The 27,274-nt window shown below is 37.0% G+C and overlaps 1 protein-coding gene across 3 annotated transcripts in view; it reads left to right on the top strand.

Moving 5' to 3' along the window:
* The window catches only part of PCGF5 (polycomb group ring finger 5), a 123,671-nt gene that overhangs the window by 81,380 nt on the left and 15,017 nt on the right, over positions 1-27,274 (top strand). For all 3 annotated transcript variants that reach the window (XM_045068904.1, XM_045068905.1, XM_045068903.1), the window contains exons 4-8: positions 1,013-1,068; positions 1,183-1,242; positions 3,733-3,881; positions 20,609-20,707; positions 23,363-23,452. In XM_045068904.1, coding sequence (XP_044924839.1) covers positions 1,013-1,068; positions 1,183-1,242; positions 3,733-3,881; positions 20,609-20,707; positions 23,363-23,452 — 454 coding nt within the window. The remainder of the gene's footprint in view (positions 1-1,012; positions 1,069-1,182; positions 1,243-3,732; positions 3,882-20,608; positions 20,708-23,362; positions 23,453-27,274) is intronic.

Raw genomic sequence — 27,274 nt, 5'->3', positions numbered from 1 at the left:
TAAGTTCAGCAAAAGTTTTAGGGTGTTTTTTTTTTTTTTTAAGATACGAGAAAGTGGTCTGTGTTTGTATTCTAGAGGAGTAATGCTGCTGAGCCCCATGTTGGGGATGGGGAGAGAAGAGGGCTGTGGGAGAGGAAGAGACTGAAGGACCAGCCATGGAAAGGAGGCATTTTACTCCTCCATGGCAGGAAAAGGAAATGGGGAAAAGGCCAAGATAAATATCTCCATTCCTTATCTAGAAGATAGAATGACAGAAAGGTCTAGATTGCTTCAAAGGAAAGAATGGACATTATTTCCTTTCCAGGAACTAGCCAGAGTGGTGGGAGAGAGTTTGAGAGCAGGTGTACCAGCTGTATCAGCTGTTGTTGCATAACAGACCAGTCCAAATTTCATGTTTAAGACAGTAGGAAAAGCATTTATTATTCCTCACAGTTCTCTGTGGTTCACAGATGCAAGTGATTCTTCTCGTGTTGGCTGGCCTCACTCAGGAGACCGCAGTGAATGAATGAGTCTAAGGTGGCCTCAGCAGGGCAGCCTGGTGCATGCATGGTACCCATCCTCCAGACTCATTCTTGCAGTGGCGGGATTCCTAGAGTGTGAGTGCACAGAATTATGGGAGGCCTTGTAAAGCTTTGGCTCAGAGTAAGCACAGTGTCACCTGTGCCACATTCTGTTGACCGGTAACCATATTTCAGAATTAGCCCATGTATATCCTCAAGGTGAGGAAGTAGATGCCATCCTTTAATAAAGGGAGGAATTTCAAAGCCCTGTTCAGAGTGTAGAGCCATACAGAGAGCTGGAGACTGGAACCATTTTTGTAATCGACCAGCCCCTGCAGGAAAGGCTAGAAATGGGTGTGCTCTGTGTACAGAAGAGTTTGGGATAGTGGATGGGCTAAAATTGTCTATGTCTTGTATTTTGTAATACCTGTAAGATACAGTCTCTAATTGTTTAAATAGTGGATTGCCATATCTTCACTGTTAGTATATTCTCTTTTTTTCCCCTTTGGAAGGTTGGATAATACATTAGAGGAAATTATATTTAAGCTGGTCCCTGGACTACGAGAACGTAAGTTGCTTTTTGGCTTCTTGCAGATTTTTATGTTCTGTAAAGTCACCATTTCTATTAAAGATTTCATGATTGTTTCCATTATTTTCACACTTCTTTTTTCTTTTAAATTAGAGGAACTTGAGCGTGAATCTGAATTCTGGAAGAAAAATAAGCCTCAAGAAAATGGACAAGGTGACTTTTTCTTTTATCTGAATCTGATACACTCCCTCAAAGTGGCTAGGTTTTTGTAGCTTTGGTGAACTAGTATCTCTTCAAGCTCACATTTCTCCTGTACAAAATTTATGTAGCCCTTCATTTACATTATGATCCTTTTGTATAAAACCATGAGATTCTATATACATGCGTGTAAATCTGGAGTCACACCAATGAAAGCAATTGGAAGTAGAGAAAATTGGGCTTTGGGAAGAGAAAAGGAAGATAAAACTAAAAACTCCCTACTGATTATAGTAGTATTTGCTGGGGAGCTAAAGGAAATTGAAGAAATAGCCATAGTCTACAACTAAACCCTGAGGAGTTTTCTATTTTATTTATTTTATTCTGTATGTTTGTTTTCTTGGAGAAAGAACCAAGATGTGGCTGAGTGCCATATCAGGTCTGTCTATGCTCTGATAATCCAGAATTATGTGTTGGTAGATGGAACTCAGATGATACAAATTTATATATCCTGAGATATGCAAAATACTTCTCCGTGCTTATGGGAATTCTCTCCACTACTTACCCTGAGTGTCCACGTGTCTCTTCTGGGTCCCAGGAGACTCTGCCTTCAGTAGTTTTTAATAATAATCTCGGCAAAGTGGCAAACCTTCCTGGGCAGAGAAAAGGCTTTTAGTATGTATAATTCACACAAGGGGGAAAAAAAGCATAACATACCTGAAATGAAAAGAAATAGTATGCTTTCCCACTGTTATTTAATACTAGATTTATTTCGGGATAGTATAAATACCATTGAAATCTTTTAAGGATGTATTCGTGTTTTTTTAGGCTCCTTGTGAGCTTAGTCTTCCACCTCTCTTTTTCCCTTAAGATCATAAGATTATCAGTTATATATCATTAAGATAGGTTGAGGAAATCCTGTCTTTCTCTTTTTATCTGTAAACTGAGGTTCATAGTTTTATTAGTTCAACTTAACTGTACAAGGCTGGCTTCCAGTAAGGGGAGAGATGGGGACTTGAGAATAGTTTTCAATTACTGGAATAAGGTAGTTAGGGATTATTTTTTATCTGTAACAACAAAATGGGCAAAGAAGCCCATGACAAAACATGACTTCACTAAAGACTTGTTTTACCCAAGTGTAAATTGCAGTTTAGATAGTAGTGCTATAATGAAAGTATAATATAAAGTTGACTAAATGTTCCAATTTTTGACTGTCTTTTCAAGAGAACAGGAAACCAAGGGATTGTCATAAGGTATATTAGCAGGTTTAGTCCACTCAGCATATCGTATGGATAGACTCATGAAGGACTACAGCCTACTTTGTGTGTATCTCCCTTTACCCACATTTCTCCCTTTTTAAAATATTTTCTAATGTTTTGTCTTGAGTTTGGGTAGAGAATGTCAATCTTTTCTTGGTGCTGGGAGTTTGGTTCATAAAAGGTTAGCTCCTGTCTTTGTGGGTTCAACATAACTATATAGAAGAATGAATGCAGAAGAGAACCCATTTGCCATTTAGGATACAATTGTAAATGCTTTTATTAGGCGTTGAAGAGGAGCTAACCCCTCCCCCCCGGGATTTTCTGTACCATAATGCTTGGCTAGTTCTTTTAAGTTTCAGCTTGGATATATTTTATCTGGAAATCTTCCCTGAATTTCTGCTTCACCCCAAGTTTGGATACCTCTCTTGTAGGTGCCCACATAGTCTATTTTTACCTCTTCCATCAGAGTCCTTATCATACTTCTCCATCTGTCTGTTTTCTTTACTTGCTTCTACCCCGACCACTATGATGGTAAGGATGAGAATACTCTAATTTCAGTAGTACCCCAAGCCTAGCACAATGCATCTCAAATACAGAATGAAAGGGACTCTCTTAATAAATGAATTGGCACATGAGTTGTATTATATGTAGGCTGCAGGTATTTCATAGGTTCAATACATTTGTATATAACAGAGTATGTGATTCAGATTTCTTTCATGGATTTTTTTAATGTTACATAGCTACATACATGTTTTAAAAAGCTAATTCATTCTAATATCTCACTAGCTGGTTTTTTGAGTCTCTAATAATTTGAAATTTTGAGAACTCAGAACTTTATACGTTGAAAAGAATACTTGGTTTCAAATTTGGATATATATGTATAAAATTTGGAGTATTTTTATATCCTGTCTACTTTCTAAGTGGTCTAATAATTAACTGCAATAATTTTTGTGGCCAGATATAGCTAGCTCTGAATCTTTCATTTGGATTTCCCAGTGAGCCTAAAAACCTGAGGTTATGTTAATAAGTCAGTGATGGATTTTTAAAAATGTTTCCATTGTTGAATCGGTCGGAACATTTTAGAGATATTAAAATTTTCAAGTATTCTTCATCAAAACAAAATGTCTAAAAAGCATTTCTTAGTTTTTTAAAACTTTTTTGCTTTGATGATTTTTTTGTCTTAACATACTGTTTAACTTTAAAATCAACTTTGAGTTATATCTAACTTAGATTTGTTTAAAATATGCAGATGATACTTCAAAAGTTGACAAACCTAAAGTAGATGAAGAAGGTGATGAAAATCAAGATGATAAAGACTATCACAGAAGTGACCCACAAATTGCTATATGTCTAGATTGTTTACGAAATAATGGACAGTCAGGGGACAATGTAGTAAAGGTGAGTGGACAAGCACAGTTATATTTTTATAATCATTTTATAGTAAATCTTTGATAATTTGTTGAAGAATTTGACTAGTGTTTGCTTTCTAAATTTTTATCAATAAAATACATTGCCATTCCCTGACAGCCCCATAGCTACAAATGACCAAACAAGTGCTTACTATTCCCAGCACCCGCTTTCCAGCCACCACAACTGAACAGTCCTGGGCCAATGCCACCACCTAGTGGCTAAGTCCAAGAATCACACCTCCAGTTCTCTGTCACCTCCTTTTATACCTTTGTTGGGAGTTCATATACATTGTTTCTCCCTTTTTATGTGTGGTAAGCAATTCAGACTGACATCATTCCATCGCATGATGGGCAGGGTCTCCAACTCTTTCATTCATCCTCTCCTCATTTGCTCTTTTATTTGTATGTTCTTATTTACAACTCAAAAGCCATCCATGTCATGGCTAATACATTTTATAAATAACTGGTTTTGAAGTAAAATTGGGTGTCCTAAAGTGCCTGTGAATTTTGAAAGTTCTTAAAGGTTCCCAGATATTCCCTGTAGGGATCTCCATTTTTAATCCAGTTTCCCCCTGTATCTACCTGCGAATTCGACCTTTTTGTGAAGGATCTATGTACGAGAGAGAGTTTAACACACCCTATTTACTTTTTGTTTTATTTCTACTTATTTTATTCTTCATTTTTTTAATTTTTTTTTAATTTTAAAATTTTTTTTATAAACATATAATGTATTTTTATCCCCAGGGGTACAGGTCTGTGAATCGCCAGGTTTACACACTTCACAGCACTCACCATAGCACATATCATATGCTCTCCCTGATATGAGGAATTGGAGATGCAACACACCCTATTTACTTTTATTTTCTTTGGTCTGTAAATGCTGTTATTTAAGTAATGTTTTCTGCTTTTTTATTGAAAGCAACTTCCCTTTTAATTATAAATGTTCACTGCTTTAGCTCTTAAATAGTTTTTTATCAATGATTGAGAGTATTGTTTTTCTCTTTATACTCCATGTTTTATGCAAATACCTATATTCAGTGTCTCTTATTTTCTTCCTCTGTATAAATCTGTGAATGGGTTTTTCACTAATACATTAAATGATATTTTCCTATTAGGAAATTAAAAGCAAATAATTTCCAACTCAGATTAAGTTTTCCTAGCTTCTTACAACAAAGAAGATATAGGAGCATAGTGATTCAGTGAAGGAACGAGTAATAAAAAAAATTCTTCACTCAAGGAACTGAAGTTAGGACTTTCACATACAAACAAACAGTTATAATAAAATAATCGATTTAGTTAAGAGGGGAAAAAGAATGAGCTGCAGTAATCTTTAGAGAAGTAGCCATGGGACCTATTTATCCTTCCAGGCTTCTCTTGGATTTTATGCCGTGGTGCAGCACCCTTTCCTTTTTGTAAGTCTTTTTTCAGGGTTTTTAAAAACCTTACATTTATCTCATTGCCAATCATTTCTATAATTCTCTTTTTAAGAAATTCTTCTTGGGGTGCCTGGGTGGCTCAGTGGGTTAAAGCCTCTGCCTTTGGCTCAGGTCATGGTCCCAGGGTCCTGGGATCGAGCCCCGCGTCAGACTCTCTGCTCGGCAGAGAGCATACTTCCCTTCCTCTCTTTCTGCCTACTTGTGATCTCTGTCTGTCAAATAAATTTTTTAAAAAATCTTAAAAATCTTTTAAAATCTTAAAAAGTCTTTTAAAAATCTTTAAAAAGAATTCTTAATGGAGATTTTGATCGTCTTTAGCTCTCTGATACATGAGTTACTAGCTTGTAAATTGTGTCATGTATCTTGAAATGTCAGTAGAAAAGCTGAATATCTTTTCATAAATAAATGTGAGGTCTACTTCCTATAAGATTTCTAGTATGAAACTTATAAAGCATTGAATTTTAGAGATTCATCTGAAAAGTTACCCCTTGCCTTGATATTCTCTTGACATTTTGACACTTCACCATCCCACTTGACCTTTTAATTCATTCACTCTTTTCTTTTGTAGACTCTTCTTTATCCTTGTGCCTTCTATTCATATAACAACTTTCATAGCTTATGTGACTTCTGCTTTGCTACCCTGATTCCCACCTTTTCTTTCTGGCCATTCCTACACTGTCTCTACTTCTTCCTGGCTTCTACTCGATACATGTGAGTATCTCCTAATACCTTTTCTTCCACTCAATTACTCTTTCTCTGGATTTATCCAGGAGGTCAGTTCTACTTTCTGTGACTTCAACTCTGCAAAGAACTTTTAAACCTCTATTTCCAACCCTGTCACCTCTCCCAAGTTGAAGAATGAAGTCTCTAACTACTTTCAAATATTTCAGTTGGAAGTTTTACTAACATCTGAAACTTAACACGTTTAAAGACAAATTCATTATGCTTTTACCTAACTTTACTCCAAACTTGCTATTTCGGTTATCACTGCAACTTTCTACTAATCATACATGTTCAGAACTTTGGAGTCATCTTTGACCTTTCACTGTTTTCCTTCAACCAGCCGTAAGTCCTGAAAACTTTCCCTCAGTCTAGTGCTGCTCACCTTGGATAGATTTTTTAAAGCAGTCTCTTAAGTGTTTTCTATACCCTTAATTTCTCTTTTATTATCCAGGGTTGAGGCTACAGCCTAAAGGTATTGGGCCAGAGTCATAGCCAACATCAGGGGCAGATAGTAAATATTTGGAGCCCTATGGAACTCCCAACAAAGGTATAAAAGGAAAGATGAAATATGCTTTCTGTAGCAACTACTCAGCTTACTCATTATAGTGCTAAAGTGGCCTTAGACGATAGTGAATGAACTGGCTTGTGTTCCCATAAAACTTTACTTACCAAAACAGGGTAATTTTGTCTTGAGGGCTCTGGCCATATTTTGCCACTTTATGGCCTGCAGAGTCAAGTCTTACCTCCTTAAGTTAGCATTCATAGCCTTTCACTAGCCCCTATCTTGACAAGTTTATCTTCCTTTATAGTTATCAGTATAAAGACCAATGATTATTGCCTTATATCTGACAAAGGATTATATTAAGAATATTTAGAACCTCTAAAACAGTAATGCTTTTTTTGGCAGGTTCTTGCCTTTTCTCACCACTTCACTATGCTTCTGTCGAGACCCAAGCAGAGCCCTCTAGTCTTTGTGATGCTTTTTCAACCCTAGCGAATCCCTTCTCTGAAATTCTGTAGAATTTGCATTTATAACTCAGTTGGGCGATTATTTATTAAGTCAGCATGCATTGTGTTCCTGAAGGTGGCAGGTTACTTTTACTGTCTTTTGGGGATATGTCTTATCCTTGAAACTAGATTGTAAAGCCGTTCAAGGCAAAGAAACTGTGTCTGTGTTTCTTTATAGTCTTCTCAGGTATCTCATTTCTCTGCAGTAAGGTGTGATTCTCAAACGTGGTGTAGCTGCACGTACAGTTTATACAGCATACTTGCTACTTTTGTAATTCCAAAAGTCAAAGTCAGGAGCAGGAAGGCAGTGAAAATAGTAGCATAAGGACCTTCAAAATGTCATTCTTCCATAACAGCAATGAAAAAACTGCCACACACACACACACACAAAAAAAAAAAAAAAACCCTCAGAATCAACTTTCTTAGGAATTTGATAATTAATTAAAGGCTTGGAGAACCTGGGTGGCTCAGTCATTAGGTGTCTGCCTTAGGCTCAGGTCCTGATCCCAGGGTCCTGGGATGGAGCACCACATTGGGCTCCCTGCTCAGTAGGGAGCCTGCCTCTCCCTCACCCACTCCCCCTGCTTGTGCTATCAAATAGATAAAATCTTTAAAAAAAAGAAAAAAAAAAAAAGGCTTGCAGAAACTCCTAGAGCGTTTGGTCAAGAAAATAGTGTGATCATTGAGGTTTGTGGCATTTTAATTTGCCTTAGTTCAGTCCCCCAACTCTCCAGCTCTGGAGTAGAGTAATAGCCCACTGACTCTCCCACTGTAACATTTCAGGCACCAAAGGGCAGAAGAGGTGGAACTCTTTCAAAGCCTAATTGCCAAATAATTGTCATTATTTGACCTGTCCAGTGGTTCCTGGAACACCCCACTTATAGGCCTTTCTGTATTAGGCCTGACATGGAGCTTGTCCAGTAGAAAAAAACATCTGTGAGCTGGGAAGGGTGGAACATTTTTCAGAACCAATTACAGACAAATATTTGAACTTCATGGCTCTCTTAGGTATAGATGACATTTGGAGAAAACAACAGACAACCAAAAATCTTAAAAGGAAAACCTGGTGAATAAGATGCCTATAGATACAGGCTTTGGGCCTGTAGGAGCTTTGAAAAACTCTAACATACTCCTGGGAATCTCCAAGTCCAAGCATATACTTAGGACTATATACATGCTCGGGAAAGATCTAAGTAGTCTTAAACTCTCACCTCTGGCTGACCTTGAGGCTCTGCACAAGCAGGATGTGAGGATTAAGGCAGAGTTGTCAACAACCTGGTTGACTATTGGAGGTGTGCCCCAAAACACATGGTGTCCTAGCAAAGACTGGGAGATTTATTAGTTCCAAGCGTATAAGGAATTCTCTGTTCAGTCACTAGCCAACAGGTAGGTGGAAACTTCAGTGGCCACATATTATAAAGAATACAAGCTTCACAGAATTAGTTTAGGAAAGTCACTAAACAAAGAGAAACAGCAAGACCTAGCCACAATAACAAAGCCTCTGAAGCAGGTGGGACCGATTTCCACTGTTGCCACATTCTATTATTTTAAACGTTAAGTTTTAAACAACAAAAAAAAAATACTACACAAATAGATTAAGGTGTAGCTCACATACAGGAAAAAAGTAGTCAATTAAAACTTCCCCTGAAGAAGTCCAGACATTGGACTTATGAGGTACAGATTTTAAGTCATCCATTTTAAACGTGTGAGGAGAACTAAAAGAAATCATATGTCAACATTTAAATGAAAGTGTAAGAACAGAGCAGAACTGAGGGCCAGATAGGTTCCTGAGCTCACCATGTCCCACAGACACACCAAAGCAGCAGCTGCATCTATTGCAACTAATTTTAAAAATGACCTCAAGACTGGCAGAACAGATCTTCCACAGCTAATCCTCGAAAGGCAGCTACATCAAAAGGACAAAAGGAGTGAAGATATGATTGGGAACCATACTAACCACAAACAGGAGGGACATCACAAGCACAGAGGAGAAAGGAGATCAGACCCCACCCCTGTCAGGCTCAGCCCTGGGGACCCACTCTGGGAACATGCGTCCCTATAAAGTCTGGCTTTGAAAACCAGTGGGGCTTAACCCCAGGAGAGCTAGTGGGTGATAGCATAGCAGCCACAGATTGAAAAGAATTTGCGATATACATGAAGGGTATTTATCAACTAATCTTAGGACGTATACCAGTGGGGCAGGGATCTGCAGATTTCTCCAGGAACAAAACTGTTTGCAGGTGCCATTTTTCTTGCCCTCCCCAGGCTAGATGGCTGGATGCTTACAGAAGCCAGTTCTGACACTCTCCATCTACCTTGCTAGCACCACATACCCGACCCCAGGGTTCCCCTGCAGATTTGTCCCACTGAACACATTCAGTTCTGCAGACATTCCTCCAAAGTGGCTCCTGCCCTGCCTTGCCCAATAGGCAGTCCCAGCCAGGACTGGCACCACTCCAAAGTGACTCATGCCCTGGAGAGGAGAACATTTAGCCCCACACACCCTTAGTTCCTGTAGCCAGGCCTTTTAGCTGGCTACATGGGGAGGGAGCCCTGCCCTTCAGTGTGCCTGCAGCTCTTGCAGAGGCTAACTGCAGACAGCTAAGCTGAGTACCAGCCCCAATCACCAGTGAGCCCATGGCAGCTGCAGCCAAGCCTCTCAGTTGGCCATACAGGAAGCAAGCCCTACCCATCACCGCACCCACACCTTTCCCAGCAGCTAAGGGAAGACAGGTGAGCTGTGTGCTGGCCACCACCCACAAGCAAGCCATGGAAGCTTCAGCCAGACCTCTTAACAGTATGGGGAACAAATCCTGCCCAGTCTGCTCACAGCAGATACAGCAGGTCATTGCGGCCACCTGGGCTAAAAACCAGCTTCACTCACCAGCATGTCCACAGCAATCACAGTTCAGCCACACCAGGAAGGTGTATGCAGCCCACATGGGGAGCACACCTGGAGTACCTTGTTCTGGTGACCAAAATGTATTGTGCTACAGGGACCTCTTCTACACAAGGCTACTTATTTCAAAGCCAGGAGATGTAGCTGACTTTCCTATGACATAGAAACAGAGACAAAATGAGCAGACAAACGAAGATGTCCCAAATGAAAGAACAAAATATAAAATTACAGAAGAGGTAAATGAAATGGTCATAAAGATACTTACCAGACTTAGGGTGCCTGGATAGCTCAGTCCGTTAAACATTTCCTAGGATCAAGCCCTACGTTGGGCTCCCCACTAGGTGGGGAGTCTCCCTCTGCCCCTCTCCCTGATTGTGCATGCAGGCATGCTCTCAGATAAATAAAAATCTTAAAAAAAGAAAAAAAGTTTCTCATCAGACTTGAGAAAAGAGTGGATGAACTCACTGAGAACTTTTCAACAAAGAGATAAAAAAAGAACTAGTCAGAACTGAAGTGTACAAAAACTGAAATGAAGAATACACTAGAGGGAATCAACAAGAGATTAGGGGATGAAGAAGAATGGATTAACAGTCTGGAAGGCAGGGTAATGGAAAGCAATGAAGCTGAATCACAAAAAGAAAAAATAATAAAAATGAAAATAAAGCTTAAGAGAATTTTAAAAAATCACAAGCCTAAAAACATCCTCATATAGAGATTCCAGAATCAGGAGAGAGGAGGAGGCAGAAAACTTATTTGAAGACCTAACAGCTGGAAACTCTTCTAATCTGGAAAAATAGACATCCAGGTCCAGGAATCACAGAGAGCCCTTCATAAGGTGAACCCAAGGAAGTCCATACCAAGACACAATAATTAAAATGGCAAAAAGTGATGACAAAGAATCTTAAAAGCAGTGAAAAAACTTATTTACATATAGGGGAAACCCTTAAGAATATCAGCTGATTTCTCAGCAGAAATTTTGCAGGCCAGAAGTGCTGAAAGGAAAACACGCAAAATCTATAACCAAGAATAAGTCAAGCTATCGTTCAGAAATGAGTGAGAGATAAGAGATTCCCAAAGAAGTTAAGAGTTCATCACCGCTAAACTGGCCTTATAAGAAATATGAATGGAAACTCTTTAAGTAGAAAGAAAAGACCGTAATTAGTAATAAGAAAATTATGAAAAGAAAAAAATTTCACAGGTAAAAGTAAACACAGTAAAGATAGATCACTTATAAAGCCAGTATGGAGGTTAAAACACAAATTAGTAAAATCAGTTATATCTACAAAAGTTAGGGGGATATACACAGAAAGATATAAAATACATCAAATGTGGAGGGAGTAAAAATTTAATGCTTTTAGAATGTGTTTAAATTTAAGAGATCAAGTTAATGCAGACTGCTGCTGTAGACGTAGCATGTTATATATGAACCCAATGGTTACCACAAATTGAAAACCTACAAAAGATATACCAAAAATAAAGAGAAAAGAATCCAAGCATAGCACTAAAGAAAGCCATCAAACCACAAGGGAAGAGCAGAAGAAGAAAGGAACAGAGAAGAAATACAAAACAACCAGAAAACAATTAACAAAATGGCAATAAGTACATACCTATCAAAGATTGCTTTACATGTAGATGGGTTAAATGCTTCAATCAAAAGACTTAGGGTAACTGATGGATTTAAAAAAAAAAAGACTCATGTACATGATACCTCTGAGAGACTCACTTCAGACCTAAAGACACATACAGACTGAAAGTGAAGGGGTAGAAAGAAATTTTCCATGCAGATGGAAGCAAGGAAAAGAAAAGGGCAGGTAGTATTACTTATATCAGACAAAACAGACTTTGTAAAACAAAGACTGTAACAAGAGACAAAGAAGGGCCCTACAAAATAATAAAGGGATCTAGCCAACAAAAGTATTTAACAATTGTAAATATCTATGCACCCAACATAGAAGAACCTAAATACATAAAGCAATTTTTAACAGACATAAAGAGAGAAATTTACAGTAATAGTTGGCCACTTTAACACCACACTTTAACATTGACAGATCATCCAGACAGGAAATCAGCAAGGAAACTGTGGCTTTGAACAACACAGTAGACCAGATATATACAGAACTTAATAGATTTAAGTCTGGACTTAACAAATACGTACAGAATATTCCATCCCCAAACAGAATACACATTCTGTTCAAGTGCACATGGAACATTCTTTAGGATAGACCACATACTAGGTCACAAAACAAGTCTCAGTAAATTCAAAAAGACTGAAATCCTATCAGGCATCTTTCCCAATCATAATGGTATGAAACCAGAAATAAGTTACAAGAAAAATACTGGGGGGAAAAAACACACACACAAACACCTGGAGGCTAAACAACTTGCTACTAAACAACAAATGGGTCAATGAAGGAATCAAAGAGGAAATTTAAAAGTACATGAAGACAAATGAAAATGGAAACACAGCCATCCAAAATTTTGGGGATGCAGAAAAAGCTGTTCTAAGAGGGAAGTTTACAGGCACTTAAACTTGGTTAAGATTCTAACTCTTGATTTCAGCTCAGGTTATGATCTCAGGGTTGTGAGACTGAGCTCTGTGTCTGTCTCAGCACTAGGCATGGAACCTGCTTGAGATTCTTTCTTTCTCCTTCTGGAGAACCTGCTTGAGATTCTTTCTTTCTCCTCCTTCCCATCCTCCCACTTGCACACAGTCTCTCAAAATTAAAAAATAAATAAGAGGGAAGTTTAGAGCAATACAGGACTACCTCAAGAAACAAAAATCTCAAACAATCAAACCTTATACTTAAAGGAACTAGAAAGAGAACAAAGCCTGAAGTTAGCAAAAGGAAGGAAGTAATAAAGATTAGAGGGAAATAAAAGAAATAGAGACTAAAAAAATAAATAGAAAACATCAGTGAAACCAACAGCTGAGGGGCACCTCGGTGGCACATTTGTTTAAGGAACCAACCCTTGTTTTCAGCTCAAGTCATGACCTCAGGATTGAGACTGAACCCTACATTGGAGCTCTGCACTTAGTACAGAGTTTGCTTCAGATTCTCTCTCCCTCTCCTTCTGCCGTTCCCCCTTAGTCCTTCTCCCCACTCACACACATGCTGTCTTTCAAATAAATAAAATCTTAAGAAAAAGAAGAAACCAAGAGCTGGTTCTTTGAAAAGACAAGGAAAATTGATAAACCTTTAGCTTGACTCATCAAGAAAAAAAAGAGAAGCCTCAAATAATATCAGAAATGAAAGAAGAGAAATAACAATTACACCAAAGACATACAAAGAATTATAAGAGAATAGTATGAAAAATCCTATACAAACAAATTGGGACAACCTGGAAGAAATGGATAAATTTCTAGAAACATATACTCTTCCAAAACTGAATCAGGAAAAAATAGAAAATTGGAATAGACTGGTTACTAGTGACAAAATTGATTCAGTAATCAAAAATTCCCAACAAGTAAAAGTCTAGGGTCACATGGCTTCAGAGGTGATTTCTACCAGTATTTAAAGAAGTTAATACCTATTCTTCTCAAACTATTACAAAAAATAGAAGTGGAAGGAAATTCATTCTACAAGGCCAGCATTACCCTGATACCAAGCCAGAAAAAAGACATGACAAAAAAGAAAACTACAAGCAAATATCCCTGATGAACACAGAGGCAGAATTCCTCAATAAAATATTAGCAAGTTGAATTCAAAGATACATTAAAGAATCATTTACTACGATCAAGTGGTATTTATTTCAGGGATAAGGTGGATCAGTATTGGCAAATCAGTGTGTTATATCATATTAACAACAGGTATGATAAAAACCATATGATTTTGACAAAATACAGCATCTGTTTATGATGAAAACTCTCAACAAAGTAGATTTAGAAAGAACATACTTCAAAATCTTTTTTAAAAAGGCCATAGATGAAAGACCCACAGCTAACATCATACTCAGTGGTGAAAAACAGCTTTTCCTCTGAGATCAAGAACAAGACAATACTGTCCATTCTTGCCACTTTTATTCAACATAGTACTGAAAGTCCTAGCTGAGGAGACAAGAAAAAATAAATTCTCAGACAAGAAAAAGTCATCCAAATGGGTAAGGAAGGAGATAATCTCATTATTTGCAGATGATATGATTCTATATATAAAATACCCTAAAGACAACCAAAAATTTTAGAACTGATACATGAAGTCAGGGAAGTTGCAGGATATAAAATTAATATAAAGAAATCTGTTACATTCTACATATCAATAACAAAGTAGCAGAATGAGAAATTAGGAAAACAATCTCGTTTACAATGGCACCAAAAATAATAAATTATCTAGGAAATTTAAAGAGGGAAGGGTACATGCTCTGAAAACTAGAAGAAATTATAGACGAAATTGAAGATAACACAAATGGAAAGATATGTTCATGAATTGGGAGAATGTTGCTAAAATGTTCATACTACTCAGAACAGTCTACAGATTAAATGAAATTCCCTTCAAAATACAAATAACATTTTTCAGAGAACTGAAACAAATAATCCTAAAATTTGTATGAAACCACAAATTTTGAATATCCAAAGCAATCTCAATCTTAAGAATTGTGAATATCACCACAGTCCCAGATTTGGGATATACTGCAAAGCTATAGTAATCAAAACAGTGAGATATTGGCAAAAAACAGATACATACATTAGTGGAATAGAATGGAAAATCCAGAAATAAACCCTTAATTATATGGTTAACCTACAAAAAAGGGGCAAGAAAATACAATCAGGAAAATATGGTCTTTTCAATAAATAGTCCTGAGAAAACTGTACAGCTGCATGCAAAAGAATGAAACTGGACCACTTCATTATATCATATACAAAAATAAACTCAAAATGGATTATAGACTTAAATATAAGATATGAAACCATGAAACTCCTGAAAAGAAAACATAGGCAGTAATCTCTTGGACATCAGTCACCCTTGCAACATATTTATGGCTATGTCTCCTTGAGCAAGGGAAACAAAACCAAAAATAAACTACACCAAAATTTGGGACTACACCAAAATAAAAAGCTTTGGCACAGCAAAGGATACTACCAACAAAACAAAAAGGCAACCTACTGAATAAGAAGATATTTCCAAATGATCTGTCTGATAAGGGGTTAATATCCAAAATATATAAGCAATTTAACATCAAACTATCCAATAAAAATGTATAGAGGATCCGAATAGACATTTTTCCAAAGAAGACAGACATGGCCAACAGACACATGGAAAGACTCTCAACATCACTAATCATCAAAAAAATGCAAATCAAAACCACAATCACATAATCACCTCATACTCCTTAGGATGGCTATTATCAAAAAACAGAAAACAGGGGCGCCTGGGTAGCTCAGTGGGTTAAGCCTTTGCCTTCAGCTCAGGTCATGGTCTGAGAGTCCTAGGATCAAGCTCCGCATTGGGCCCTCTGCTCAGCAGGGAACCTGCTTCCCTTCCTCTCTCTCTCTCTGCCTGCCTCTCTGTCTACTTGTGATCTCTGTCAAATAAATAAATTTTAAAAATCTTTTAAAAAAAGAAAACAGCAGATGTTGGTGAGGATGTAGAGACATTAGAACCTCTGTGCACTAATTGCATTAAAACAAAAGAGTAAAATACTTAGGAATATACCAAGAAAGTATAAGATTTGTATATTGAAAACTACAGGAGTGCCCTGGTGGCTCAGTGGGTTAAAGCCTCTGCCTTCTGCTCAGGTCATGATCCCAGGGTCCTGGGATCAAACCCCGCATCTCTGCTTAGCAGGGAGCCTGCTTTCCTCCTCTCTCTCTCTCTCTCTCTCTCTCTCCCCCTCTCTGCCTACTTGTGATCTCTGTCAAATCAATAAAATCTTAAAAAAAATAAAAAAGAAAGAAAAGAAAACTACAAAACATTAAAAGAAATTAAGAAGGCCTAAAGAGTAGTGGGCACCTGGGTGGCTTAATTAAATGTCTGACTTCCAGCTCAGGGCATGATCTCAGAATCCTGGGATCAAGCCCCTGCCACTACGCAGGCACGCTGCTTAGTGGGGAGTCTGCTTGTTCTCTCTCTGCCCTTCCCCTCTGCTTGTACTCCCGCCCCTCCCCAAATAAATAAATAAAATCTTAAAAAAAAAAAAAGGGGCCTAAGTAAATGGAAAGACATCCCATGTTTGTGGGTTAGAAGACTTAATATTGTGAAGATGGCAGGCCTACCCAAATTGTTCTTCAGATTCAGTGATCACCTTAACCAAAATTCCAATTGCTACTCCTGCAGAAATTGACAAGCTCCTCCTAAAAGTCATAGAAATCTAAGGGACCTGAAATAGTCAAAACAGTCTTGAAAAAAAAAACAACAATGTTGGAGGACTCAAAGTCCCCATTTCAAAACTTGCTTCAAAGCTACAGCAATCAAGACAGTATGATACTGATAAAAGCGTAGACTTATAGATTAATGAAAAGAATTGAGGATCAGAAATAAACCCATATATTGATAAGGAATTTCTTTTTGGCATGGTAGCCATGATAATTCAGGGGGGAAAATGATCTTTTCAATAGATGTTGCTGAAACAACTGAATATCCACATGCAAGAAATGAAGTTGGATCCCTAGTTCATGCTACATATGAAAATTAACTCATTAATTATTATTAAAATGGACTCATAGCTAAATGTAACAACTAAAACTCTAATATTCTTATAAGAAGCATAGGGATAAAATTTCAAGACCTCAGATTTAGAAGTAGATTCTTAAAAATGATACCATCAACGCAGGCATCAAAAAAATATAAGTTAGATTTTATCAAAATTGAAATTAAAGGGGTGCCTGGGTGGCTCAGTGGGTTAAAGCCTCTGCCTTCGGCTCAGGTCATGATCCCAGGGTCCTAGGATCGAACCCCGCATTGGGCTCTCTGCTCAGCGGGGAGCCTGCTTCCCTTCCTCTCTTTGCCTGCCTCTCTATTTGTGATTTCTGTCAAATAAATAAATAAAATCTTTTAAAAAAATTAAAATTAAAAACTTTTTTATACATCAAAGAATACTACCAAGAAAGTGAAAAGACAATACACACAATGGGAGAAAAGATTTGCAAATCACACATCTGTAAACCTTTAGTATTTAGATTACATAAAGAACTCTTACCAATTAACAAAAAGATAATTAATTTTTTTAAATGGGCAAAAAAAAAGAACAGACATTTCTCCAAAGAAGATTTAAAAAAATGGCTGGGGTGCCTGGATGGCTCAGTCAGTTAAGCATCTGCCTTTGGCTCAGGTCATAATCCCAGGGTCCTGGGATTAAGTCCTGAATTGGGCTCTCTGCTCAGCAGGGAGTCTGCTTCTCCCTCTCCCTCTGTTCTCTTGTGCTTGCTCATTCTAATAAATTAAAATCTTTTTTTAAAAAAGATTTAAAAATTGGCCAATGAACACATGAAAAAATTCTAAACATCATTAGTCATTAGGACCTATGCAAATCAAAATCACATGACATACCACTTCACACCAAGTAGGATGCCTTTAAATTTTTTTTTCAAAAAGGAAAATAAGTTAGGATAGTGTATAATAAACTATAAGCTAGAGTCAAATACTAATACATGCTACAGCATGAATGAACCTTGAAAACATTATGCTAAGAGAAAGAAGTCAGACACAAAATTCACATATTGTATGATTCCTTTTCTATGAAATGTCCAGACTAAGTCCATAGACACAGAAAGTAGATTGGCTTTTGTCAGGTCAAGGGAGAAGGAAGTAGTAGTGACTGTTAATGCATAAGTTTCTTAGTGGGATAATGAAATGCCCTGGAATTAGGTAATGGTACTGGTCACACAACCTCATGAACATATTAAACATTACTGAACTATACACTTTAAATGGTGACTTTTATGGTATTTGAATTATATTTCAATTAAAAAAAAAAGTCAAAGTCAAGCTTGACAATTGCTTTAGCTGGGAAGGTACTACCCATACCATTCCAAAGATGAAAGAAAAAACACTGTTAGAGATTTGGATTTTAAAAAACAGAGGTGCCAGAGTGGCTTAGTTGGTGAAGTGTCTACCTTTGGCTTAAGTCATATCAGGGTCCAGGACTGGAGCCCGCATTGGGCTCCCTACTCAGCGGGGAGCCACCTTTTCCCCCCTCCCTCTGCCCCTTCCCCCCACTCCTGCTCTTTCTCTCTCTCTCACTCAAAATCTTTCAGAAAAAAATAAAAAAAAAAACTCAAATAATCATAAGAATTAGGATTTGTTGAATTGTGTCCTACAAGTGGAAAACTGTAACCCATGACATTGACCACTAGCTGATTTCAGATCTAGTCTCCTAACTCTTCTAAAAAAGGGAGGTGGGTGGGGGATAAAGGGTAAAAATACTTCTAGGGTAACCACCTTAGAAGCAGAAAGAGCCTTTTTTGAATTGTTCCTCTTCTGGCCTGAGGAACAGGTTTGAAGCCAAGGGCATTGTAACAAAGGTAACAGCTCTTTTTCCATACAATATTTCTTCAGATATGCAGGGGAGGGAACCTAGAATGTTGATCCCACCAGAGCAAATGGCAGGGCCTGGGCTATACAGCTACTTTCTCAGGCCACAGTCTCCCCTTAACCCCTGTGTGCAGTACAAATGTTTCCATTTTCTGTGTTAGGAAATGAAATGGCAGGAAAGAAGCACTGCTCTTAAGATCACCTAAGTTTCTCCCCACCGTCCCATCATCTCTGCTAACACTCTTAACTGTCATTGCCCCTGTTAAAATGTGTTGATTACTTTTTAGAGACCTGTATAGCAAGTCTACGGTATACCTAGCTGGGAAGCAACAGGATTACTTTGGTATAATTGTAGAATGTTTCTATAGAGAGAAAATGCATACTTGTTATATTGTCATTTTCTAAGTACTTACAAATCAAATATTAAGTAATTCTTGGGATGCCTGGGTGGCTCAGTTGGTTAAGCACTAGGTCATGATCCTAGTGTCCTGGGATCAAGTCCCACGTCTGGCTCCTTTCTCAGCAGGGAGCCTGCTTCTCCCTCTGTCTGCCTCTCCCCCTGCTTGTGCTCTCTCTCTCTGAAAAGCAAATAAAAATATTAAGTAAATAAACAAATAAATAATGCAGGCCAGAATTTTCTTAGAGATTACTGTCAAACCTTACTGAATTATAAACTCCTGAAACAAGCTTTTGCCTAGTTTTTAAAAGCTTCCCTTAAATCTCTGACACCTCTATACTTGTTAATAATCTCTGAGACCTTAGGAGTGGTGATGCCATGGTCATTTCTATAGGCTCTTTAAACACCTGAGATTTCTCTGCAGATAATACATGTGTCTTTCAGTAACCACACGTTACACTCTTACATACTCTTATATGCACACGTTAGCACACATTAACGAGGACCCAGAAAATGTGCAAAGCATTCTCTATAAGCTGTTTGGAACAAGAAAATAGACAGGAAACCTTAGGGTAGTTGAAATGTTGTGAATAGATATAGGGAAGATCTGTTTGATTTTTTATCCCTTTGCTTCCATGCCATCTAGAGTACCAGTCTTCCCATTTGAAATGGCTAGAATATGTTTTGCTTTAGATGTAACTTTTGACTTCTGTTTTCTTTTAATGGATACTTTACCATCTGAATAGTGACCAAGCACCATTTGTAAATTTGTTTCTGTTGGTTTTTGCTAGGAACACATTTGCTAAGAACAGATAATAACTGGATGGCTTGTTTTTTTTTTTTTCTTTTCTTTTCTTTTCTTTTTAGAGAGCAGGCATGTGTTGGTGGGAAGGGGTGAGGGGGATGGAGGGGGAGAGCAAGAATCTTAAGCAGACTCCATGCCCAGTGTGGAGCCCAAGGTGTGGCTCAGTCTCACAACTCTGAGATCATGCCTGAGCCTAAATAAAGATCGGACACTTAACTGACCTAGCCACCCAGGCACCCCATGGAAGGCTCTACTTTTGGCTTAATGAATTTAAGAACAATTCTGCTTGCTGACCTAATACCTTATACATATACGTAGAAGTAATACTTTATATTTTTAAAAGATTGAATCACTGGTGTTTGTTTTACTATTGGTTTGGAGATGTAATTTTGTTTTACAAATTGGTTCATGTTTATCATTTTGACTCATTCTCAGTTTGAGTGTTCATTCTGGATTGCTTCTTATATTTTAGTGATGTTCATGCTTAAAGAGGAAATTAGTACTGCTAATAAAATGGGGAAAATCAAGACACATAGAACATTGTTTTTTCAGTAAAGTATTACCACAGTCCATCAGACATCTGACTCCTTAGAGCCCCATTTGAAATCACTGCTCTTTTAAAAAATAAAGTTATGAGACTTTTAAAAAAATCCCTAATACTTTTAGAAGTGACATTATATAATAAAATATTCTATATGCTTTTTGTGATCTTTTTTATTAAACTTATAATGTGTTGTTAACCGAATTGTTTAGAGGTATGGAGATTGTCAGATATCCAGGATTTTCCTTATACATTCTTGAAGAATATCATGTAAGTACCCAAGAATTAGGAACATTTTTACTCACTAGTACTAAGGAGTTATACTTTGAAATGTTTTCAGAGAATATTTTGAAAAATCCTTAAAATGACAGTGGAAGTGACACCTGTGGTTCCATTAAAAATAAAGTAGAATATTTTAATTAGTAATCTTTATTTCCTTTAGGGTTTAATGAAGAAATTCATTCGGTGTTCTACGCGTGTAACTGTGGGAACTATTAAAAAATTTTTAAGTTTGAAACTAAAACTTCCAAGTTCTTATGAGGTAAGTTGTTAATCTAATCTTGATCATTTTGATAATTCTGATCTGAACAAAATTCTAACAAAATAAGTAAAAATTAATGGAAAATACATTTAACTTTTGTGGAAACTTGGGTTATTTTCATGTTAAAAATGTAATTTTGAGAGTATAGTATTCTATTTATAATGTGTATTTTTTAATTTAACATATAACTAAAATAGGCTACTAATGCATTTAGTGGTTTACAATTAGAAGAGATACTTAAATAGCTTAAATGTTCCCTGAATAATACCACAGCTAGATTTTTTTTAATGCCAATATGCTTTAGGTTCTTTTTTTTTTTTTTTTTAATGAGACCTTCAGGATCCATTTCTACTTTATAGACTTCTTTGTCAGAATTTAAAACATTGTGTTTTTAAAAAGGATTTTGTAACTAATGTTCCTTTAATTGTGTCATATGCAAAAATGATATTGTGTAGCAGTAGGTAAAACCAGCATAACTGCATCTGCATAAATGCCATTTACCAGTTTCCTTATGGAGAGATAAATTGCCCTCATGGTGATCACAGCACAGCTTGTAATGTGTTCAATGTTTAGAGAATGTTTATGATCCTAGGAGTAATGAGGAGACATGGCTACCATTTCTCACCTGTCCAAATGGCAGTGTTAACTACTTGAATTAATTTCTCTTCCTCCTCTTTGGGTTCTGAAAGTAGCTTCTGAAGAAACGAAAGACTGAGACTAGTTTCCTATATAATAAACAAGGACATCAAAGGCAACATTAGTTCTTTATTATGTATACCAATACTAATATGAACTTTTTATCATAGCAGAAATAAAATAAGATTTGAACATAGGCATTGACATGTATTATGTATTTTGAGGAAGCTTCTGATCCTAAATTTATTTAAAAACTCTTAGAAAACTAATAAGCCATGGGTTAAAAATTCTTACTGTGGTTTGATCCTACGAAGATTAAAACGTTTCCAGAGACATCAGCTTTTACATTAGGGAAAAAATTGTGAAAGTTAATCAAAGCCCTATGTACTTGGTAAAGTAAAAGATGACAACTTAGATACAACAGTGAAAACAGAAAATGAGATTGTTTTTATGATTCGGTTTTGTACTTTATTCTCTTCTTAAAAATACCACACGCAGTTTTATTTCCTTACTTCTAAGGGTGACCCACTGAGTCATTTTCTAGGTTCCAGGAAGTTGTTAGAGCTGAGAGTACTCTCTCTTTCGTACAGTCTTGCTGCTGGCCCACAGTATCTCTCTCCCCACTACAAGCCAACAGGGCAGGAAACTGTCCACTGACAGCTCCCTATCTATCCCAGTGTAAAGGACTGTTCCTGTGATTTTTAGTAACGTTTACTGGTCCCCCCCACAAACCCTTATTTTGCTGTCTAACACATAGGGTGATGTTTTAATGAAGTACCTACAACTGAAGCTTTTGCAACAACATTGCTAATTGGGGCAAGATAGTTTGGTTTTTAAATGACAACAGACGCAGTGTATCTAACTAGGAATTGCATCCTAAATCTCTTTACTACTTTGCTTGTGAATTTATTTTACAGGCAAGGTTAAAAAAATAAAATTATCTATTTTGTCCTTTTAAAATGTCTGAGAAACATTTTGAGGTCCATGCAAGTCAACATAAATCATCAAAATATCAATATAATTCAGCTAAAAATTTGTCTAATACAATTAGAATGCTACTCATTTTAGACTTAAAGTTCAAAACTCTCTAGTGTCTAACCAGACATAGAATTATTTAAAACCCATTTTTCTTCCCCTTCCCATACTTCAAACTCTTTATCAGTTTGCTTTTAATAGCTAGAGAACTGAAATTTTTTATTTATAGGGACCTATGATAAATGTTTAACTATGCTTTGTTGAATTGGTAAATCATAGCCACAGTTCCTGGGGCCTTAAGGATTTGGGGTGTTGTTTTGTTCCTGCAGCTCTAGAGCAAAAGTGAGCTTTGGGAAGCTCATCCCTTTTTGAAGTTCGATGCAAGGTGAGAAGAGGGTCCTGTAAGTATTATGCAAGTTACCAACCAAGCAAAACAGGCCAGAGAGCCCAAGAAGATAGCAGCCTGTGGCATTGCTGGCCCTAACTGTTATATCAACTTAGCTACAGGCAATTACCAGGAATTCTCAAATGCCTTGAAGTACCCACAAATCTTGCATCCAAACACTCATTCCTTTACCCTCTTTGACTACAAATTAATGAGGGGAAAGCAAGTCCTCTAAATCTTGAGAAGATGGAAACATTCTGAAAGGTGAATTCATAAGCCAAAGATGCTTTGAAGCCTCCACAATTCCTTCCCATTCTGTAAGAGACAATCACAGAAATATGTCTAAACCTTTAAGGGTGCACAGAGACATGGACTGAGAAACCTTACACTGCATTTCAGAATCATGTGGATAGACTTCAGTGACAGGCACGTGGGACAAGACAAGCACCACTTCATGTTACTTATATCTGAATCATTAATAATTATGAGATGGACCAGTGCTTTTAATAAAAATATTCAGTGTTCTTTTTAAATAACAGTTAACACTTTTATTTTGTTATATCTACTTGAATCTTTTTTGAAATTTGGGGAAAAGGCTTTAGACACTAATGAATTAAAAATTACTTATGTTAATGGATCTGTAACTGTTCTTTTTAAAGTTGGATGTGCTGTGCAATGGTGAAATTATGGGGAAGGATCACACTATGGAATTCATCTACATGACAAGATGGCGACTAAGAGGCGAAAACGTAAATTGCTTTTATATTTACCTATGTGTATATTTAGTTATATTGCCATTTTGCTACTCCTAATAAGCAGTATAATGTAGAAACAAACAAAAAAAAAACCTAGTCTGTAAAGAGAAGAAACTGATTCCTTTTACTGTTTATCTCAGCTACTCCATGATAATTGGTCCTAAATACAAAGCCAAAATCTGTGTTAAATGTGGTTTTGTTATATTTATGGTGAGTTAAAAAACTCCATCTAAATATGTTCAGCACTCTACTTACCTCAATACAGAAAAGATGACACTTAAATTTTTTTAAACCCCAATAAAATATGGGAACGTCTAACTATATGGAGTCAAGGGAGAAGTTTTGCCCTGATTAGTACGTTGTTTAATCGTTGATATTATTTTTTGGTTGTGCCAGAGGGAACAGATAGGGTAGAATCTAGGTAATCTTTTTTTCAGGTACCTCGTTTATGTGAAAGTATAAAATTGGACCAAAGGGTAAGTGAGTTTGCTGTGGTTTCTGATGTCAGAATTAGATTGTTGTGGCTTAGGCCCAAGGCAATATGAGAGAAATGATGTAAAAGGAGAAGACCTGAGAAAAATCCAAAACACCCAAAAGGAGACTTGTCTATTTTGAATTGTACCTTTGTTTAGGGTTAATTAGAAGGTTCAAGCATATCTTATCTGAGTTATGTAGAACATTAATAGTAGAGAAATCCAAGGGACTAGGGATTATAAGGCTAATGTATATCAGTGAGGAATGTGGTCCTAATGTTACCAAATTCTCTTCATAATCTGATTACATGAATACACATTAATTGAGATTGACTAGAAGGTTGAACTAGATGACTTCCAAGGTCCTCTCAGACATTAAGAGTCTGTGGTGTTTATGGTACAATATGTCCTACTTCTAAACTCTGCATAATTTTAATCTCTCTAATAAGCTGGGTTTTATTACATTTTCTTATGAAAATGTAAATTAACTATAAAAAATACAAAATTAAGGAATATAACCCCTCTCAAAGACAATACAGAATCTGAATATAATTAGGATTGTTCAAAAACCTATTTCTGTGGAATGTAAACATCTATGGAATAGTTATAAAACCTCAAAAATCATTTTTGGGTGTTGTATTCAATGGGTAGGAAAATTGGCTATGTTTTTTAGAAATATCTTGATATAACAATAAATAAAGCACCTAACTTCTAAGGTCAGTTTTTTTTTTTTTTTTTTTTCTGAATCCCACTTTGGTGAAGACTTCCTTGTGAGGCTGAATTCTCATGACCAGGAAGAAAAGATTCTGTTCTAGTACCAGTCACCAGCTAGTCATGTGCCAGGAAGAACTCATTAGACCCTCTAAGCCTCATTAAAAAAAAAAATCTAATCTTTGTACTTGGTAAATTATTACCACCCTCTAGGATATTTTATAGTTTTTTAAAATGGTTCTACATACATCACCCTCATTGAATCCTTCCAACCAAAATGTTTCAGGTACCAGGTGCAGATTACAGAGGTAGTCAGTTATCCCTTACCCAGCACTGTGGGGGCTTAGATATTGTGATATCGCATATAATATCATAATGTAATTTTAGTTTTCTTTGATAAGTCTTTGAGCATTTTATTATGTGTTAATGATTTTCAAGTGCTATGAATAGGTTTGCCTTAAGGTTGAAGAGATAGCGCTCACTTGTCCTTCTCACAGTCCCTTCCCAGAGGTCGTCCACACTGCCAGATATTTTAAAGTCAAAGCAGTAAGAGCTAATTTGAAGAAATTGTCATTAATTGACTATCAGCTAAATCAGTCTTTACTACAGTTGTGTTTCTGATTACACATATCTGATAGTTTCAATTCCTATGTTGTTTAAAGCATATCTTAATATAGGTTGGTTGGGAAAATGGTTCAGTACCTTATGATTTTTCATTCATGTAAAAACTAAACCAATAAATAGGAAAACTAGATCTTATCTTTAGCACAGCGGTAATATATTAGTCCATTTTATTTTTTCAGTATGACAGAACTGTTTCTAACCTCAGTCTTTATAATCTCAGTATTTCTAAGATTTGTAGTTCCATTTTTTCCAGTTTCTCAGACCAGAGTCCCTGAAGTCAGTCCTGATTGGTTTCTTTTTCTGTCATCTATCCTTAGCAAATTCTGTGACCTCTCCTATCAGAGTACCACGATCAGAGTCCAGTTATGTCCCCCCCACCACCATGTCTGCCACTCTGGGCCATGCAGCTGTCACCATTCTCCAGAAGTTCTGTAAAAATCTCCCTGAGCTCCATGCTTCCTCTCCTGCCTCCACCCAGGGTCCCACTAGTGTCCTGGCCCAGCACAGCAGCCAGAGGGATCCCCTGAGAACAAATTAGAACATGTCACTTCTCTGCTCTCAACTCTCCAGGGACATCTCATACCATTCAGACAAAAACTGAAGTCCTTCCAGGACTTATAGATACGGACCCCCACAATTTTCCCCAGACACCTCTGTGATCTTACTCTTTATTCTCCTTTGACTCAACACAGCCTAGCCCCACTCACTTCTGTTTCCTCTGACATGCTGGGCTTTCTCCTACCTCCCAAAGTTACCCATGTGAATCATTTTCTTTACCTTCTTCGCCCAAGGAATTTGGCTTCTACATCTCCTTCTCAGTGAGGCCTCCGACTTTCCTTATAATAGTACAACCCCCACTCCCAATATGGCATTCTCCCAATCCATTTTATGTTTGATTGTTTTCTAGAGTATTTTTTTTTCATAGCATCTGGCACACTATGCCACTTATTTATGTTCATTGTTTGTCCCCCAACTCAAATGTAGTCTGAGGATAGGGATAGTGATTTGTTCACTGCGGAGTCTCCAGTACCCAGAGCAGGGCCTAGTACCAATACTCAGTATCTGTTCAAAGAGTAAATTGAATGAAAAGTTTCTTTTATAATGTCATAGTTAATGCAAAATATATCCTAAAGATCATCTCATTTATTTGAATCTCCATTTCCCATTTGACTTCTGCTAATTTTAAATGTTTGCTAATGTTCCAACTAATTATGAATTATTATAATAATTAGTGAATTCTAACAGTTGGAATGAATGGACAAATTAGCAATAAAACAGTCATTTCGTGATCAAGCCCCTTCTAGTGTATTTGATGCAGTCACGTCCCTCCCATCTCTACCCTCCACTTCCAACAGGATGCCAGGATGTCTGACAAGCTCACATGACTCTGCCTGCGGTTCTTGGTACCTGGCTGTGGGTTGGCCTGGGGTCAGCTGATTACCAAAACTCATGACCACCATGGGGGCTTCTTTTGCTTCTTTCCAGTACTTTTTTACATTAAACATTGGGACCCACTTAAGATTTACTTACTTACATGCACATACCTACGATGAGGCTAAGACTCTAGGAAAAATTATTCTAAGATGCTTATGCCAAAAACGTAATTTATTAAGTAAGCCATACTTTATATATCTCAGTGTTTTGATTTGTCACCATTATCTGTACATATGTATCCATACATGTATATGGACACACAGGTATGTACACGCATGTACACATACACAGAAATAGGTACACACAGATATGTACACACATGTTCCTGGACATTATATTTTGTTCTTCTGCACAAGTCTTATCCCAGCATATTACACAGTATGTATAGTTTTTATAAAAATCTGATCATACCCCGCTCCTAATTTAAAGCCCCTCAGTTGTCCATTTTCTTTGGGATAATTTTGAATAAAGTTCAAACTAATTAATAAGGCAAACAGGCCTTCTAATTTGCTTTACGATGTATATTCATATTTGTTATAGCTAAGCTCGTTCTTTCAAAAATGGTGCTAATTTT

The sequence above is a fragment of the Mustela putorius genome, unplaced genomic scaffold, assembly GCF_011764305.1.
Source record: "Mustela putorius furo isolate JIRA1106 unplaced genomic scaffold, ASM1176430v1.1 tig00003909_pilon_pilon_pilon, whole genome shotgun sequence".
In the NCBI taxonomy this organism is placed as follows: Eukaryota; Metazoa; Chordata; class Mammalia; order Carnivora; family Mustelidae; genus Mustela; species Mustela putorius.
This window is presented reverse-complemented; position numbering and strand designations above follow the sequence as displayed.